At 46.5% G+C, this 17,848-nt stretch overlaps 1 protein-coding gene across 1 annotated transcript in view; it reads right to left on the bottom strand.

The window, feature by feature from the left end:
- Window positions 1-2,518: 2,518 nt before the first annotated feature.
- ANKEF1 (ankyrin repeat and EF-hand domain containing 1) overlaps window positions 2,519-17,848 on the bottom strand; it is a 39,187-nt gene continuing 23,857 nt past the window's right edge. The window contains exons 7-9 of the mRNA XM_074988469.1: window positions 9,662-9,852; window positions 5,640-5,774; window positions 2,519-2,765 (exon numbers count right to left, since the gene is read on the bottom strand). Of these exons, the coding sequence (XP_074844570.1) occupies window positions 2,613-2,765; window positions 5,640-5,774; window positions 9,662-9,852 (479 nt within the window). The 3' untranslated portion in view covers window positions 2,519-2,612. The remainder of the gene's footprint in view (window positions 2,766-5,639; window positions 5,775-9,661; window positions 9,853-17,848) is intronic.

Raw genomic sequence — 17,848 nt, 5'->3', positions numbered from 1 at the left:
GGAAAAGAGTGAGAGGACATGATAACAGTTTCCAAGTATCTAAAAGATTGCTACAAGGAGGAGGGTGAAAAATTAGTCTCCTTACCCTCTGAGGACAGACAAGAAGCAAAGGAGCAGTCCTGTAGCAGTTCAAAGACTAACAATATAATTTATTTAGACCCACTTCTCAAGGGGTTTAAGCGGCAGTAAGGGAGGTTTAGGCTGGACATTAGGAAAAGCTTCCTGATGGTCAGGAAGGTTAAGTACTGAAATAAATTGCCTAGAGAGGTTGTGGAATCTCCACTATTGGAGATTTTTAAGAGCAGACTAGACAAAAATTTGTCAAGGATGGTCTAGATGGTGTTTGGCTTAGCTGTAAGTGCAGGAGACCAGACTGGATGACCTCTTGATATCCCTTCTAGTTCTATGATTTTCATAATAATGAACATCTAACCAACTTGCTTCAAGTTTCTGTCTCCATACTAGTGGACAGTATGTCTAGCATCCTACATGTAAGTAGGGTAAGAAGGATGTGGTTCATCTGGGTAATTAGGCCAGGAAGAGACAGGTGCAGAGAAACGTACAGTGTGGCCACTATTAAAGTCTCAATCTGTTAGTTTAGTCAGGCAGGCAACCTGAAGTACGCACTATACTACACATGGATTCACACACCACTTAAGGGCAATCTGATTGCCCAGGTGTCATCGAGGGCAGAGTCTGATCCCCAGAATCTTTATTAGTGGGGATGACGCACATGCAGCAAACAACCCATCTTGACTCTCACATTCCATGTAGAACTGGCAGGACCGACAGAAAAATAATATGTATTTTCACCCTTGTAAACTGAAGAAACTGGATCCAGACATCATGGAGACACAAACATAAATGCAAGAATTGTCACACAAGGCCAGACCAATGGTTTTTCTGCTTCTGTATCATGACTCAGAAACATACATCTGAAGGAGATGCCAACAGCTCTGCATTGAAAAATGATGGAATACCTTAGCCACAAGGAAACTTTCTTCTTCACGCAGGCCTGCCAACGGGGGGCAAAGGCGACAGTTGCCACAGCACCCAGTGTTTTAAAGAGGCCTGGCACTTTGGCTGCTGCCCCTTTGAAATACCACATCAGCCCAGTTCCACACAACTGTGAAGTGGGGTGGGGGAAGCACCCTAGTCTGAGCAGCAAAAGGGGCTGACTGCCCTAGGCCCCGCCTCTTCTGCCTTGGCCCCGCCCATTCCAGGGTGCAGTGCCAGGCCCCACTCTCACCTTTCCTGGGACCCACGGTGGGTGTCAGCCCTGCTGTTCTAACACATTTAGCTGGTAATCGGCTTAGGCTCTGAAGCATGAGAGTCTATATCCTTTATATGTAAAAATGTCATGACTAAGTTATGGGCTGGTCTTATAATCCACATAAATATCTACATTTTTAAAATACTACTCTTACTGTCTTCGGATATATTGTAGGAGAAACTTCCGCTCGTTATTTATGCACTGTAGAAAATTATGTACTATTGAAATTACACATAACACATTGGGTGTATTTCTCCTCAAACAAACAAGGTATCTTACAATTTTCTTTTTAAATATGTTTCCAACCAAGACCCCTGGGGCTAAAATAAGGGCCACTAATCTATAATTCCCAATATCACTCCTATAGCCTCTTTCTAAGGTAGGGACAATATTCACTGGCCTTCATTCCCTGGGGACAGGACATCCACTGACTTCAACATGCCTTGTATTGAGCCACACAAGAGGTTCCCAGGAGAAGGGATTTTTTTTTGAAAGAATGGCCAGACTGGGTCAGACCAATGGCCCATTTAGCCGAGTAGCCTGGCTCAGACAGTGGCCAGTGCCAGAGGATTCAACGGGAATGAACAGAAAATGGCATTTTCAAGGTATCCATGACCCCCATCATCTAGTACCCGCTTCTGGCCAGTTAGGCCACAGTTTGCTGAAAATACACCAGAAGTCTGACCCAAAACTGTGGTGTCCCAAGCCAGTACTGGAGTAGTGCAACGTTGAATGAATCCTCCTATTTATTCATTTTGCAAACATGTTTGGCAAGCTATGAAAATATCAGTTCAGCAGTGACTACCAGAACTACTCCATATTAGTCTACTTCCAAATTTTAACTAATAGGAATGAGGCTAACTATTTTTAGAGGGCACTGCTTTCCTCCAACCGTCTTGCAGCACTGGCTAAGGATATCTCAGTAGAGACTATTGGGCCTGTTTGTAATTTACTCTTTTTTAAAATTGGCTAATAACAGAAAGATGAATAGAAACCTACTTGTCCTTAGATGAGCCTTGCCCTGTGTCCAAGAATATTGACGCATAATGCTGTAGCCAATATTGCCTACGATTATAAATGAAAAAGGATGTATTGTTTTATGGAACTAGACTCTGCACACACTGGCCTGATCCTTTTAGGATCCTAGAATTTTAGCTTCAGCCTTTTTTTTCAGATTCAGCCATCAACTACAGAGAAACCACATACTGTGCAAAGAAAAAAATAACCATTTTGCCACAATTTTATCATAATTGAGGGGCATTAAATAAGGGTAACATGATTCTGTCCTTGCAAAAGAGCATCCTTCTGAACTTTGATGCAAAGAAAAGAATGAATTCACTTAAGAAGTCATTTCTAATGCACGGGCTTTTTCCATGAAATTCTTCTTAAATGGCATCATGAAGTCTTCAAAATCCACTTCATAAGTAAAGCGCTCCCGACGCAATTCCCGCTTTCTGATTAGATTGGCTGTTGTAGCTTCTGGACACCATGTCTGGAAAACAAAAATAAATACAATTGTAAAAATTAAGCATTAGTATGTTCTACAATGTTCCAATTAACAAATAATGCTTATGCAATTGTCTCAAAAATGTTAATATAGTTTTTTTAATTAGAATCAAGATCAGAGAGATAAACAATTGGTTATTTAATTAAATATTTGCTTTACCAGCTGGGAGATCTATGATTTAAACCCTGAAATGTACCATGATCTTACATTAATTACAACGAATTAAGGGTGGAATGCTTAAAAAGCACCTAACCGAGTTAGATACTTAACTTTCATTGACTTCCCATGGGAACTGGAAACTTAGTTCTCTTTTATAGGCTTTGGAAAATCCTACCCTGTGTTCCTTTGATATATTTAAAGATCTCCCCCAAAAAATAGTCTGTATGGTTACAACACCTCTTCCAACTAAATAAAATATTAGTAGGCATGGGAGGTCACATGCAGCACTGCCACCTGCTTGTATCCCTGGCACAACCAAATATCGTTCCCTGCTGAAAGATGACACAAGGACAGAAAATTCCACACTGTAACTTCCAAATATCTTTAACAGTTGTAAAGAATCATATGGCACAGACTCTTTACTATTGTCACATGACAATGAACTTCTGCATATAGAAAAAATGAATGTCCAGCTTGTGTGAGACTGTGAAGACCACAGATGGAGCAAATAGAGCGTTGTAGGTGAGGACAAATGTTTCCAAATACACTTTGAAAAAGAACTGGGGCCTGGTTGTTCAGTCAGCGAGCATGGGCAGCTGCCACAGATTTCACCTGCAACTGCTGGATTAATAGTGATCCTGGAGTATATATTACCACTAACTGTTGCAATAATACAGGAATGGCCATTCTAGATCACAAAAGTGATCTGGCTAGCTCAGGATCCATCCCTCACAAGAAAATTAGGAAAAACTACTTCACCAGGAGGGTGGTGAAGCACTGGAATGCATTGCCTAGAGAGGTGGTGGATTATCCATCCCTGGAGGTTTTTATGTCCCGGCTTGACAAGGTCCTGGCAGGGATGACTCAGATGAGGTTGATCCTGCTGGAAGCAGGCGGCTGGACTAGGTGACCTCCTGAGGTCCCTTCCAGCCCTGTGATTCTATGATTCCAACAGTGACCCAAGACCAACTGCTCTAGAGGAAGGGGTACTCATGGGATAACTTGCCCAAAGGGAAAGTTTCCCTCGAAGGTTATGTCTATAATATGCAGAAGATCGACCTGCTCAGGGACAAGCTTCTGGGTTCGATTTCACACACCTGTTAGAGACACAAAAAACTGAACCATCTGGGGTCACCAGTCAACCCCTGTACTCCTCAATATCACAGTGTAAGGAGGTCAACAGGAAAGTTTCTCCTATCAGCCTCCCTCTGTGAGGATGGCCAGGTGAGTCAGTTGCAGATAGGTCAATTCTAAGCACACAATAGCCGTAGCTAGAACTTCGTATCTACAATCAACTTACCTGCCTAGTGTAGACCTGCCCTAAACCCCAACAGTCCAAAGTTAGCTTACACCTGAAGCATGAAGGTTTACAGCCTTCAAAGATGTTATACATTTTAACATACATTTAATATAGTTACAATTGTACGTATGGGCTGCGTCGACACGGCAAGTTCTGTCGACAACACTCCACAGCATCTACACAGCTAAATTGCTCTGTCAAGAGTTTGTCGCTAGAAGTCAGCTGTTCTGCCAGCAGTTTTATCCCTGTTCCTGAACAGAGAAAACACTTCTGTCGACAGTGTGTTGTCAACTGAGTGCCCATGTGACACAGCAAGTTGTATGTAGCGGCAATCTGCCGACAGGTTCTGTCGAGATTTCCCTGTGGACAGTGACTTCTGTTGACAGAAGCTGCCCATGTTGACATGGCCATAGTGTCTTTAGCAAAGCCTTTTCCTCAGAAATGACTGCTGCTAACGGGAAAGTCAAATAAACTAGTAACATCTTTGATGAGTAAGTAGAAAGACTTCCTAGCATCGATTTAAGACAGTCAAATGACAGTCCTGCTTTTCTAAAGGTACTCTTCCCCATCTCCCCAGAGCAGCCATCCTTACAGCCCTTCCCCTTAATAACCGTACAAAAAGGTGAGGAAAGCTGATCTGGAGTTTACCCTTGTTCACTGGGATTAGCTTTATGCCCTGATAGCTTTACACCATTAGCAATGAAGTTGTATGTTTTTCAGAGGGAAATCACCTGGATTTTTATCAGGCTGTTGCTCTTTGATCAACTCACTTGTGATTAAAAATACTGAAGATATTAATTTCAAAAGTCAGAAGAAAATGGCTTCTCTGGAGCGGAGCAAACAAGTGACACGACAGTTTGAACCTCTCTAGTCTGGCATCCTCAAGACCTGATCAGTGCTGAGTGAGAGAATTTGCTGGACCACAAGTGGGTGAAATTGTCTAGCAGCATTACCAACACTCCCACTGCTTACTGGGCTCTTAGAAGACCGCTAAGGGTAAACTGGAGCTAAATAACAGCACAGAACACCGACAGCCGTGACTGGTGGATGGAAACAAATTTTATTGGACCATGGAAAACTTGGCCACACCCATGATAAGTAGTTGTCCAGCTAATCAAAATCATGCCAGATTATGGATGTTGTTGGACAAGACGGTGCCAGACTAGAGAGGCTCAACCTGTAGTTATGAAGGCCATGTTTCCAAATAATGCAAATAAAAGTTGAATATTTTTGACATTTCTGAACCTATTGGGTCAGATTCTCTGCTGGTGTGAATGAGTTCAGCTCCACTGAACTAATTTTTACTTCAATCAAGCTGTACATATTTATACCAGAGAATATTGTCCTAGCCATGACAGTATTCAAATGCAACAGGATTGAGGATCTGCTAATATACTTACTTTTCTAGGTAGGAATGTGATATCCACTTTCTTAGTAGCTCCACTGGTTATCAGAGAATTCAGATGAATAACATTGTCCTTAAGGGATTCTCTCTTTTCTTCAAAAATAGATTTTTCTGCAACTGGAGGAGGTGGCTGCAAAAGTTTCAGCACAAGATAACTACGTCACCCTTTCAAACACTGTACATACTACTTGATGTAGGATATTTCTTTTAACAGCCAGTGTGTGTGTGTGTGTGTGTGTGTGTGTATACTGAGCAATTTTAAATTAATATTTAAGCATTTATTAGAAAAAAATGACGGAAGTTTAAAAAGTGTTAGGCACATGGATCAAGTTCTTGGGAATTCACAGATGAAACATTAACATTTGCAAGGGAGTTGGTTGACAAGTTTAGACAGCTTGATGCTTTTTTCATGTACTACAAATATCAATTAGAAAGCTTATAAAAGAAAAGCCCAGAAAGCATCTGCAGCAAAGGGGTGACCAGAGTTTGGCGTCTTATCTCAGTCACATTTTTCCTAGGTCAGTGGTCCCTTAGTGCAGACTCCAAGTCACCCCCACAAATCAGGCACAAACCCCACAATAGCCCCCACAAAAACCATTCACAGACCCTCATAAAAGCCAATTCTAGCCGCTATGTACACTTCATTAAATGAACAAGGAAACCACAATATAGCTTTTTGGACAGCAATTAATAACATTATTGAAAGATGATTTAATTTAAAAATAATCATAACTTTGCAATTTAAAACTTATTTTCTATGATCATTTTTCTTTTTCTTTTTCCCCACAGATCCCCTGCAATGCCCTCATGGACCTCCAGGGGTCTGCGGACCCCAAGTTAGGACCCACTGCTCTAGGTTGTAAAGAGTAGGATTTCTGTAAGGAAAATATTTTTAGTCCCAGAGAGGGAATATTTGCATTGTCTCTCTCAATAAAGTCTCCTGGGGCTGATTAAAAAGCTGATGAACACAGAAGAAAGTCAGGATTGAAAATACCATAGTTACACTGAAGCTGAAAAGGCTGGAGTTAGTATGTGAATTAGAAAGAAATAATCAGGTACTCAGGGCTTTCTCTGGGGTGCAGAGAACACACAAGGGAGAAGAACACCCAGAACAGACACTAGGTGTGAAAAACATGAGTCAAAGAGCTCAGCCTGTGAAGAAGCAAAACAAGTGGTAAAAGCAGAGCCACAACAGAAAAAAATATCAAAAGTCTTTATCCAAAGCCCATTTAACTGAATGGAAGTCTTCCAGTAGACTTAAAGAGCTTGGGGTCAGGCCATAGATATAACAAGCTGTGCTTTTAACAAATCATGATCACCTGCAGCTCAGGCCTTGTCTATACAATCATGGGCCATCGACCTAAGTTACGCAACTTCAGATATGCAAATAACCAGAGGTGGAAAAAGTACCCAAAAAGTTACTCAAGTAAAAGTGCAGCTGCTTTCACTTCTGGATACCTGAGTACAATCAAGATGTGATGTGATGTGATGTGTGTGTGCTGTTACTGAAGTAGTGTTCCAGAAGTATGCTAGTGACTTGTATTTAAGTGCGTTCCACCTCTCTTCCCCCCGACCCCCAAACAGCTGTACTTTTACTCAAGTAACTTTTTGGGTACTTTTTCCACTTCTGCAAATAACGTAGCTGAAGTCAACATACTTAGGCCTCCTTACTGTGGGATCTTCACAGCATGAAATCAACTGCTGAGCTCTCCACTCAACTCGGCCTGGGCTTCTCATTGTGGTGGAGTATCAGAATCAATGGGAGAGTGCTTAGCAGTCGATTTATTGTGTCTATACTATAGTAGATGCAATAAATCAAACCCTGCTGGACATATCACTGCCTGTCAGTCCAGCTGGTAGTAAAGACATGCCCTCAGTCCCTATAGTACTATGATGTGATGACAGGAAAAATTATACAATGAAAAAGAACATTTCTCTACTTTGTATTTAGATACCATAGAACACATGATTCCTGGAATATCACACACCAGCCCTGGACAGTGGGTGACCCTGCACTAAGATGCACAGTTTTAACTGATAAATGAGTACTACACGAGTCCAAAGCAGCAGGTACGCGTCATTCAGAAACCAAATGTTGCAGGGTACAGACTTTAAACAAAGTAAATTTTCTTGGTGAGGGACAAGTGCTACTTGCTACTTAGATTCCTGCTTCTGTGAGAGTGATTATGTTCTTTGCCTGCTTTCTGGGACCAAATCCACTGACACAACTGAGGCCACACAAGCATGGTTCTGGGTACTGACTGTGTGGCTTAGCAGAAAGGAAGGCTGAAGCTGTGGGTAAAGTTTTTGCTCTGATGAGCTGGGTTTGTGGCTCTGACATAGACTGCCTGTGTGACCTTTGGAAAGACATTTAACATATTTAGAGTGAAAACTCTGGGGACAGGAACTGTCTTTTTGTTCAGTGTTTCTGCAAAACCTCACATAATGGGGTTCTGCCTCAGGAGTGGGGCATCTCGACACACTACAAGCTTTCTTATCCAGCCTGCATGGAGGATGAGGGTTTTCAGCTAATCGCTGGTTACAAAAACATCCTTTACTGCTGCAAGTTTACAAAAATGACTTCTCGAAGTGCCTGAAAATGATGCCATCGAGCTATTGGAATTTTTCCAGCTAACCAAAGGGGGAATTGTATTCTCATCTATAGAAGATGCAGGTTAACTGAGTTTTCCAGATGTGAATGTGCTGGATAACAAGGCTTGTACTGTGTTAGAATAATACAAATAAATGAATCATCATTATCGTAAGTGATAGTATGAACTCCCTCATTCTATCTGCCGTGCTCTGCACTCTCATGGGTCAGGTCTTGCTCCCACAGAATTTGTTACCTTGGCCCTCAGGTATTCTGGCTTGGAGGCCAGGCACAATGCAACCCTTCTGGCCCAGCAGGAGCTGTGGGAAGCACAAGGGGGCTGACAACTGAGCTCTTATTCTGTAACTTTCTCCGCCTCTGTGAGGTCCAGGCTGCCTCTCAGTCACTACTTCTGCTTGCTGTAAATCTCCAGCACACATGCTGGGGGTAACCTTCCTCTCCTCACAGGTCTGCTCAGGCTCGTGAAGACCTAAATTCCTCCCCACTCCAGCCTGCACCACCACCAATACTGCATTTTGGAATCTGATCAGTAGTATCTTCATCTCATGCTGAACCTTCTGGGACAGCAAATCAGGATATTGCAAAGTAAAAGAAGGGGTTGCATAGGCAAAAAGTGATTCATTTTATGCCAGTGTGACAGAAATTCCTGAGGGGGCACAGTGAGGAGACCCCTGGGAGCTGTACCGCTGAGAGTCGTAGCAGGCCCTGGGGCAAGGTGGGAAAGGGGCCAAGCTCTGTGGCCTGGAAGGGACTGGGCCAATGGTGGCAGGGGAGGTGGGCATTCGGCCTTCAGCACCACTAGGACCACAGCTCTGGGCCCCGCACTCCCTCCAAGCCCCGCACAGCTGGAGCTGTGCTGCTGAAGCAATTTGAAGGGGCCCGGAGCTCAGGCTGCTGCTACTGCTGCTACTTTGGCAGGAGCTGGAGCTCTGGGCCCCTTTGAAAGGCCAGGCCTGGGGACAACTGCCCCCCTGCCCCATGTTCGCAGGCCTGAATGGAAGGCCGGAGTTCAGGGACCAGAGAAACAAAAAAGCAAGTTCACATGACTGAGGAGCTGAAATGCTTCTCATAGCGTTTGTCTGAGACGCTAGCACCAGAGGCACTGTTCCACCCCAGGGAGTTTCCAGTCTAAATAAACAAGCCAATTTTCAGAGAGGGACCTGCCCAAGGTCATACAAGGAAGCCTGTGGAAAAGTCTGGGACTGAACCCTGACTCCCTGGCATCCCCTGCCTCGATCTTTTCTCTCAGCCCCGTTTTAACACTAGTATAGTTCGCTTAAGCATGTTGTAGAGCATCTTCATAGCTTTTGTCTGGAAATAAATGAAGAAACCAGCATTTTAGTAACAGCTGGCAAACAAAATCCCCTTCTTAGTTATATTTCATTACCCCACACCCTCTGTTATACCTCCTCTTCTGCAGTTTCAGACTCCATAGGTTTGGGCTTGGTAGCGGGTTTAGACTTGCCAGCTTTCTTTGTTTTATTCCCTTTATCCGCTTTGGTTTCTGGTGGTTTTGGCAGATGATCCAGTTTTTCTTGCAGCAGGTCAATGAGTCTAAAGTCAGCATATGCCTTGGCAATGTCTAACGTACCATGTCCTTGTTGAAAAGAGAAGCAAAAATCAAACAAAGTTTATGATAAGAATCACTGGCAGGACCTTCAACAACTCAGAAAACATATGGTGGCATGACTAAATATGACTGCATCATGACACTGCCTTAAAGTGAACTGAGAGCTCAAGTTTGCTGATCATTTAACACATGAGTTGCACTCAGTCATGCCTTCTGCTGTCAATGGGAATATTTGCAGGGGCAGGTGGACTCGAAGCTGGGACATCTGGAGCTTAGAGTACATCTACACTACCTGCTAGATGGACCCAGTTAGGGTCAGTCTTCCGTGGTTCAATTTCATGTGCCCAGCAGGGACGCACAAAATCGAACTATCGGCAGTCGACAGTCAGCCCTTGTACTGCTCAATCTCGCGAGGGGTAAGGGAAGTCAAAGGGAGAGTTTCTCCAGCTGATCTCCTTCAGTGAAGATGGCCCAGTAAATCAATAGTAGATAAGTCGATACCAGCTACACAATCACCAGAGCTGGAACTGAGTATCTGCAATCGACTTTAAGGTTTAGTGTAGGCCTGGCCTTAGTGCAGGAGCCTCTATAATTTGAGCTAAAAGCCAGCTGGCTCTCAGCTAAAGCTCCAGAGGAGACTCATTCTTTGTCCGTGTAAGTGGTCTAGGTGCCAGTACATGGGACAGTGAGCCACACCCCTTGATGTGTGGGTTGCACAGGCACTCTTCATATGTCAATAGTTTTCAGGATTGAGCCCCCAACTTGTGTGTGATGTGTATTTTTTGGTTGGTCACTTTGCTTGGAATAGTTTTTTAAATTGTCTGGTTTCATTTGAACTCCTGCAGACCCATACCCTGGAAGATGCTGACTTTCGTTGGGGGCACTCAACACCTCCCAGGAAGCCGTCAGCATATTGCAGCCAGGGCCTTAAAACAAGCGAGACCTCCACCTCTTCTAGGCCCCAGCAATGGAGTGCCAGGAGTTTAAAAGTTATTCCTATATGGCAAGATTCCAAGGAGTGGGCCACAGAAATTCCCAGTAAGTTCAGTGGGAATTAGAGAGCTCTGGCCTGGGATTGGACAAGGAATATTTTGGAGGACCCACAGAAATTGCTAGGATTTCCAAAATTTCCAGTTTAACATGGGGAAAAAAATGGAAAAAAGAATCCTCACCCCTTTTTTAAAATCAGGGAAGCTTTTCTCCTCACATCCCGGAACAGCTGATAGCCTGGTAAGTAGGCATTCACCTGGGATATAGGAGATGCAGGGATTTGAATCCCATCCCCAGTGAGCACCCAATCACCAACCTATTCAGGGGAGCATAATTCACACACACATTTTGGCAAGACAGGGGCCCCCGGACTTGAGAATCCTTCCCAACACAAGCTTCATTGAAACTGACACTTTCTTGCAAAAAGTTTCTCTTGATAAAACTATGTGCTTCAACAAACTGTGTACTCCAAATCAGCTCTACTGAGGGCCATCTGGATCAAGCTTTCATCCCATCATTGCTGCTCTCATGTCGAAAAAAAAATTATTGCACCCTTCTTCCAGAAGCAGTCAGAGGCAACCAGGGCCAGGTTCAGTATCTAGGGGTTTCTTTTCATCCGTCTCACATAGAACTGGCTTGAGTCCCCACCCAGTAGCCTGGTAAATTCACACGCCCCTGGACACCTCGGAGAGGCAAGGCTTCCCCACTCGCAAGCACAGAGTCTGAGTGTAGAAAAGAACTTTTAATGAAAGAGGCAGAGAAGTCACATGGCTTTAGCTTGGGAAATTACCACACCCAGAGTTCATAACCAACCCTCAACTGTCCCAACTCAAATAGATTGTGCAGTGTCCTTTGCCTCTCAGGCTCACTTGTCTGATACTGTAAGGGTCCCATTCACATACCTAAACTTTCTCTGCTCCCCGCTTCAAATGCTCCACTTGCAACTCTGTCGAGTACATGCTGTCCCTGACACATCACCCTGATGCATTCCCTCATTCAGCTTGAGGCAACTTGTACTGGACCTGTGCTCCACTTGCTCTTGCCACCTGCCCTGCTGGCCGCCTGCTGCTTCTCCTACCGGCCACCTGCTGGTTGCTCCTGCCAGCCACCCTGCTGACTGCCCACCAGTTGCTCCTGCCAGATGCCTGTCCACCACTTTGTGGGTCTGGCTTGAGGCAAAACCCTGTGATTTCAGCTCAGTGGCTTCAGCTGCTACCTTGTGATTTCGGCTCTCAATCTCAATATCCACGAGGGTGGATTCTCACACAAAAAGAATACCAACCCCAGCATCCGACTTTTAGTTCTATCTTTAAAGAGTTGGTTGTGAAGCGGGGGAGAAGAGGGTTAGTCAAACCAGTCTTATGGCAATATGACCGAGGCTCAGTTTAGCCTAAGGCTCCCAAGCAGCTGGTTCAACCAATAACCCCTGCTGCCTCACAATGCTCAGATGGGGGGAGCCCTGTGCAATCCATATCTTACACAGCGATGATGTCCACCCTGTACCCTCACAACAACTTCAAGCATTGGTGAGACTACACAATTCTTACACCGGGTGACAGCATAAATTGTGACTTTACAACAACATACTCATTGCTTCACCTGCTACCCATCAGGCTTTATTTGCACACCTTTGTATTTTCATGCAAATGATCTCTAAAGGTCATATTCCCCAAATCCTTCAGCAGTATGGAGCACCAGCTGGCACATTCCTTACACCTAAAAGACTGAAATCTTCAGCAACAGAAATAAAAGCTTTTCTTTTACGCGATGCCAGCTACTTGATCAGAGAACTCCCCTAGAATTATGTTATATGTTATCCCTGTCTTGACTGCTTCTAGAAGGCAACACTTCCGTATAAAATTCAGATACTTTTTGTCATCACCTTTGCTAACAGAGAATAATATCTATCCAACCGCTAACAGGAAGAAGCACAAAAGAAAGTAAAATCACAGTGGGCATATTAAGTGGTTACAATTAAAACCTTACCAATTTTGCTTTAGATGCACTAGACCAGTGTTTTATACTTTTTGAGACCACAGAACGGCAAACAATCATATTTTTCTGCAGAACACCTGTGAAAATTTTCTTTGAAAAACTGTCAGACCAAAACAAACAAACAAAAAACCCAGCAACATATACAGCAAAAAACAAAATGAAGTGATTGAATCATGTACCATAGCAATAAGGAAGTAATATTGTATCTGATTTTAATAACAGAAAATATAAACCATTATATATACACCCATGAGTTTTTCATAGTTTAAGAAACACCACACTAGACAACATGACCTCAGAAGAGAGCTCATTAACAGCCATCTACAAACCAAACAAGCAACTACAGTCCTAGAAAAGTTATTTTCAATTACACTTCATTCAGGTGCAAAAAACTTTGTTAACCTAGAATTAAGCTTGAATCTATTGTGTATTTCTAGAATAAAACAAAACAGAAGTGCAAAACCCCTTGCGACTCACTTTTTTCAAAAAGCACAACCGAAAGAACATTTGAACAGCAAATATCTTAACACCATTATATAAAGCAATAGTATTCCTGCACCTTGAATACTGCATGCAGTTCTAGTTGCCCTAGCTCTAAAGAAGGTCTATTATTACTGAAAAAGGTGCAGAGGAGGATAATGAAAATGCTCAGGGCACGGAACATTTTCCAAACAAGGAGAAATTAACAAAACAGGTACCGTTTAGTTTAGAAAAGTGAGGAGATAGAAGTCTACAACAAATGGTATGTAGAAAGTGAAGAGAGCAGAGCTATTTGTCCCTTCACATAACATAAGAATGAGAGGCTCATCCAAGGAAATTAATAGGCAGCCGGTTTAAAACAAACACACACAAGACACAGTCAGCCTGTGATTCTCACTGCCACAATATATTAGAATGCCAAAATTATATGGGGTTAAAAATAGAATTAGAGGAGATCACAGAGGACAGATCCAAGCATGGCTACAAGAGCAGCGGTTCCCAACCTTTCCCAGACAGAAAGATTTGGTGACCCAAGGCCATTCAAAACCAGGAGTGGGGTGGGGTGGAAGTGACCAGAGCCATAACTAGCAAATTTTGCACCTGAGTCAAGAATACAAAATTGCGCCCCCTTATGTTTATATATTCATAGTAGTTACTTCATAGAAAAGGGGAAATATATTCATAAAACAACACTACCTTTACTATAGTTAATCAGAGTTCAGTATCTTCCCCTCACTGCATCTCCAAACTTCTCCCCCCAGCTTAAACCCCACAATCAGGGGCTAAGGGAGTCACACTCGGGCTGAAATTAAATAGAACTCTGAATTGTATTCTTAAATGTTTATTCACAGGTGGTACAAAATAGTAGAAACAAATGCACATTCAAAAAATAAATAAAATTTAGTATTTTACAAAACAGAAGTTGCACCTGAACTTAAATTAATGGGATGGTTGAGCTTGCGTTTGCTTTGCTAATTCTTGTATCCTCAGAATAGTTGTAGTGAGTGCGCATCGAAGATCATCTTCCAGGTTTGGTTTATTTCGATATTTGTTTTTAATTGTAAGCAGATGTGAGAAGCCTGATTCACACAAGAACGTAGTTGGAAATGGAAGTAAAATTCTCAGAGCACCTTCTGACAAAAGGGGGTAGTCCACTCTGCATCTGATCCAAAACTGATTATTTGGCATGGTGGAAAACTCTGCTTTTATCTCATTGCTGTTGATTGTATCGATAAATTGCTTCTGGGAGACTTCAGGTACATCACAAATATCCACACTGAAAGGATTTGTTGCAAGACCAAGTAACTTTTCATCTGTATCTGGAAAATATCCGCGTAGCTCATCACTTAAATGTCTCAAATTCTCCTGAATCGACAATTGCAAATCATTGTTAATATCATTTGTAATTTCTTCAAGAAAGGTTGCGAGGGCTGGAAACATATATATTTTGTCTATATCAATTTTTTAAATCCATAATTAGAGTTTCATTCTCAAGAGCTACGTCTACACTGGGACACTACATCGAAATAGCTTATTTCGATGTAGCGAAATCGAAAAAAGCTATTTCGATGAATAGCATCTACACATCCTCCAGGGCTGGTGCCGTCGATGTTCAACGTCGACGTTGGGCAGCACTACATCGAAGTAGGCGCTGCAGGGGAGCGTCTACACACCAAAGCGGCCCAAATCGAAATAAGGGTGCCAGGAACAGCTGCAGACAGGGTCACAGAGCGGACTAACACTTCCAGGGCAACAGCTAGCCGCTCCCTTAAAAGGGCCCCTCCCAGATACACTCAGCCTGCACAGCACGCAGTCTGCAGAGCCACAAGCCCGCACACCCCGTGGAAGCAGCATGGACCCCCAGCAGCAGCCGCCAGAGGCCCCCACACCCACCCCTGCAGGACCAGTGGCTGCCCTGCTCAGTGCTATGAAGGAGGCAGCTGACCATCTTTTATTTGTAGAAGAGTAGCTGCCCCCAGGGGATGAGGAAGCAGCCCCAGACCTTGCTGCCCTCCCAACCCCCCCCCCGCCGCACACGCCGCCGGCTGTGGAGATACCCCACGAGCACGGACTGGTGGGAGCGGCTGGTGCTCAGCGAGTGGGACAACGACCGCTGGCTCCGGAACTTCCAGATGAGCCGACAGACATTCCTGGAGCTCTGTCAGTGGCTCACCCCTGCCTTACAGCACCAGGACACCCCCATGCGATGTGCCCCGACAGTAGAGAAACGGGTTGGCATCACTGTCTGGAAGCTGGCCACTCCAGACAGCTACTGATCCATAGGGCAGTAGTTCGGCGTGGGCAAGGCCTCCGTCGGAGCTGTCCTCATGGAGGTAAGAGGACCCAGGGAGGTGGGGAGCCCTGTGGGGACGGGGGGAGTCCTGTGGGGAGGGCCGGACACACCCTGCACACCCCTCACCGGTGCTCTCTCATGTCTTTCCCCTGCAGGTCGTCCGCGCAATCAATGCCCTGCTCCTCCACAGGCTTGTGCGGCTTGGGGACTCGGATGCTGCCATCGCGGGGTTTGCCAGCCTGGGCTTCCCAAATTGCTTTGGGGCTCTGGATGGGACCCATATCCCCATCCGTGCCCCAGAGCACAGCGGAGGACGCTTCCTCAATAGGAAGGGATACCATTCCATGGTCCTGCAGGCCTTGGTGGACAGCCGAGGCCGCTTCTTGGACATTTATGTTGGCTGGCCTGGCAGCACCCATGACGCCCGGGTGTTCAGAAATTTGGGCCTGTCCCACTGGCTGGAGGCAGGGACCTACATCCCCCAGGGGGATATCCCTGTGGGGGACACCACCCTGCCCCTCTGCATCGTCGCAGACGTGGCATACCCCCTCCGGCCCTGGCTCATGCACCCCTACACGGGCCACGTCACAGCCAGCCAGGAGCGGTTCAACACGCGCTTGAACCATGCGCGCCAGGTGGTCGAGCGCACTTTCGGCCACCTCAAAGGGCGCTGGAGGTGTCTCCTCACCCGCCTGGATGCAGGCCTCACCAACATCCCCCAGGTTGTGGGCACGTGCAGTGCACTCCACAACCTGGTGGAGAGCAAGGGAGAGGCCTTCTTCCGGGGCTGGGATGTGGAGGCTGGCAGGGCCAACGTCCAGCCACCCGCTGCCCTCAGTCGCCAGGTCGACCCTGAGGGGATCCGAGCCCGGGAGACCCGGCGGGCCCATTTTGACCAGGCTGCGCGGTGAATGCTGGCAGGGCCAGCTGCTGGTGAGCCACCCACTGCACCCTCCCATTCTCCACAACACTCCCTGCCCCCACGCCCACACCACAGAGCACCCGAGAGCACACACACCCCCACGCTTTTCTTTCAAATAAATGGAAATGTTGTTTGAAAGAAAACAGTGCAACGTTATTATTAACAGAAGAAAGGGGGGAACTATATACATGGGGGAACAGAACAAAAACTATTTACAAACATAGAGGGAATATGTACAAGGGGGGGGGGCAACGTCCTCGGCCCCGCACCCTATTGTCCAGCGCCCGGTGTTGGGGGGGCGCGACCCATGTCTCAGCCGGAAACGTGGTCGAGGCTGGATGGGGGCCGGGAGCACCAGCAAATAGGGCTGGCTGGTGTCCGCAGGCCCATGGTCCCCCTGGGCGGCAGGCCCCAGGGTGGCAGACGGTGGAGGGACGGCAGGTGGAGCGGCGGGTGGCGCGGCGGGCAGAGCGGCGGGGGGGCCAGGTGCTGCACAATCTGTTGGAACGTGCGCATGAAGGCCCCCCAAGCCTCCTGGCACCAGGCCAGCGCTCGCTCCTGGAGCTCTAGGCGCCGCTCCTCCACCCGCAGGCACCACTCCGACACTTCCAGCTGACAGCGGAGGGTCGTGAGCAGCTGGGGGTCCGTGGCCGTCCGCGGGTGGCTCCTCCTCTGTCGGCCTCGTCCTGGGGCTGGCCTGTGCTCTGCCAAGGGGCTGGCCGGCTGGGATGGCCCTGGTGGGCTCTCCGGGACCACGGACACCTCGCCGGCACTCTCCGGGCCCTCCGATGGTACAGCTGTGGAACACAGGGGGGAACAAGAGTGGAGACAGCCGTTAGTGTGGGCTCTGACCCGTGGCCCTTGTCCCCCCACCCCTCTGCTGCTGGTTCCCCATCCCCGTCCCCCGGAGATGCTGATGATGATGATGGGTGTCCCCCCACCCACGGGGGACCCTAGGTTCCGCTCCCCACATCCCCAGGGATGGGGCACGGTGCTGTCCTGATGGCGGGCAGGGGCTGACGCACTCTTCTGGGAGACATGCCACTGCTGTCCTTGGGGTCATGGTCATCTGGGCATGTGGAGGGCCCTGGTCATGTCTCTTGTCCCTGTCCCTTAACCCCGGGGGTGTGCACCGGGGGGGGTACATACCTGATGGTCCGCTCCCACGTTCGGGGGACACCCATTGGGTGGACGCCCTGCTGGAGCTGCAGGACGGGAGGGTGATGTGGAGCTCCCCATCGCTGGAGTCATCCCCCTCCTCCTCCTCCGGCATCCCAGGGGTGGGCTCCTGGGGGGGCCCCTGGGGTGCAGGGCTTGCCTCCAGGGCGGACTCCGTCTCCGGG

This window comes from Carettochelys insculpta, chromosome 3, assembly GCF_033958435.1.
Source record: "Carettochelys insculpta isolate YL-2023 chromosome 3, ASM3395843v1, whole genome shotgun sequence".
NCBI classification, from domain to species: Eukaryota; Metazoa; Chordata; order Testudines; family Carettochelyidae; genus Carettochelys; species Carettochelys insculpta.
Note: the sequence above shows the minus strand (reverse complement) of the source record. Positions and strands in the feature narration are given on the sequence as shown.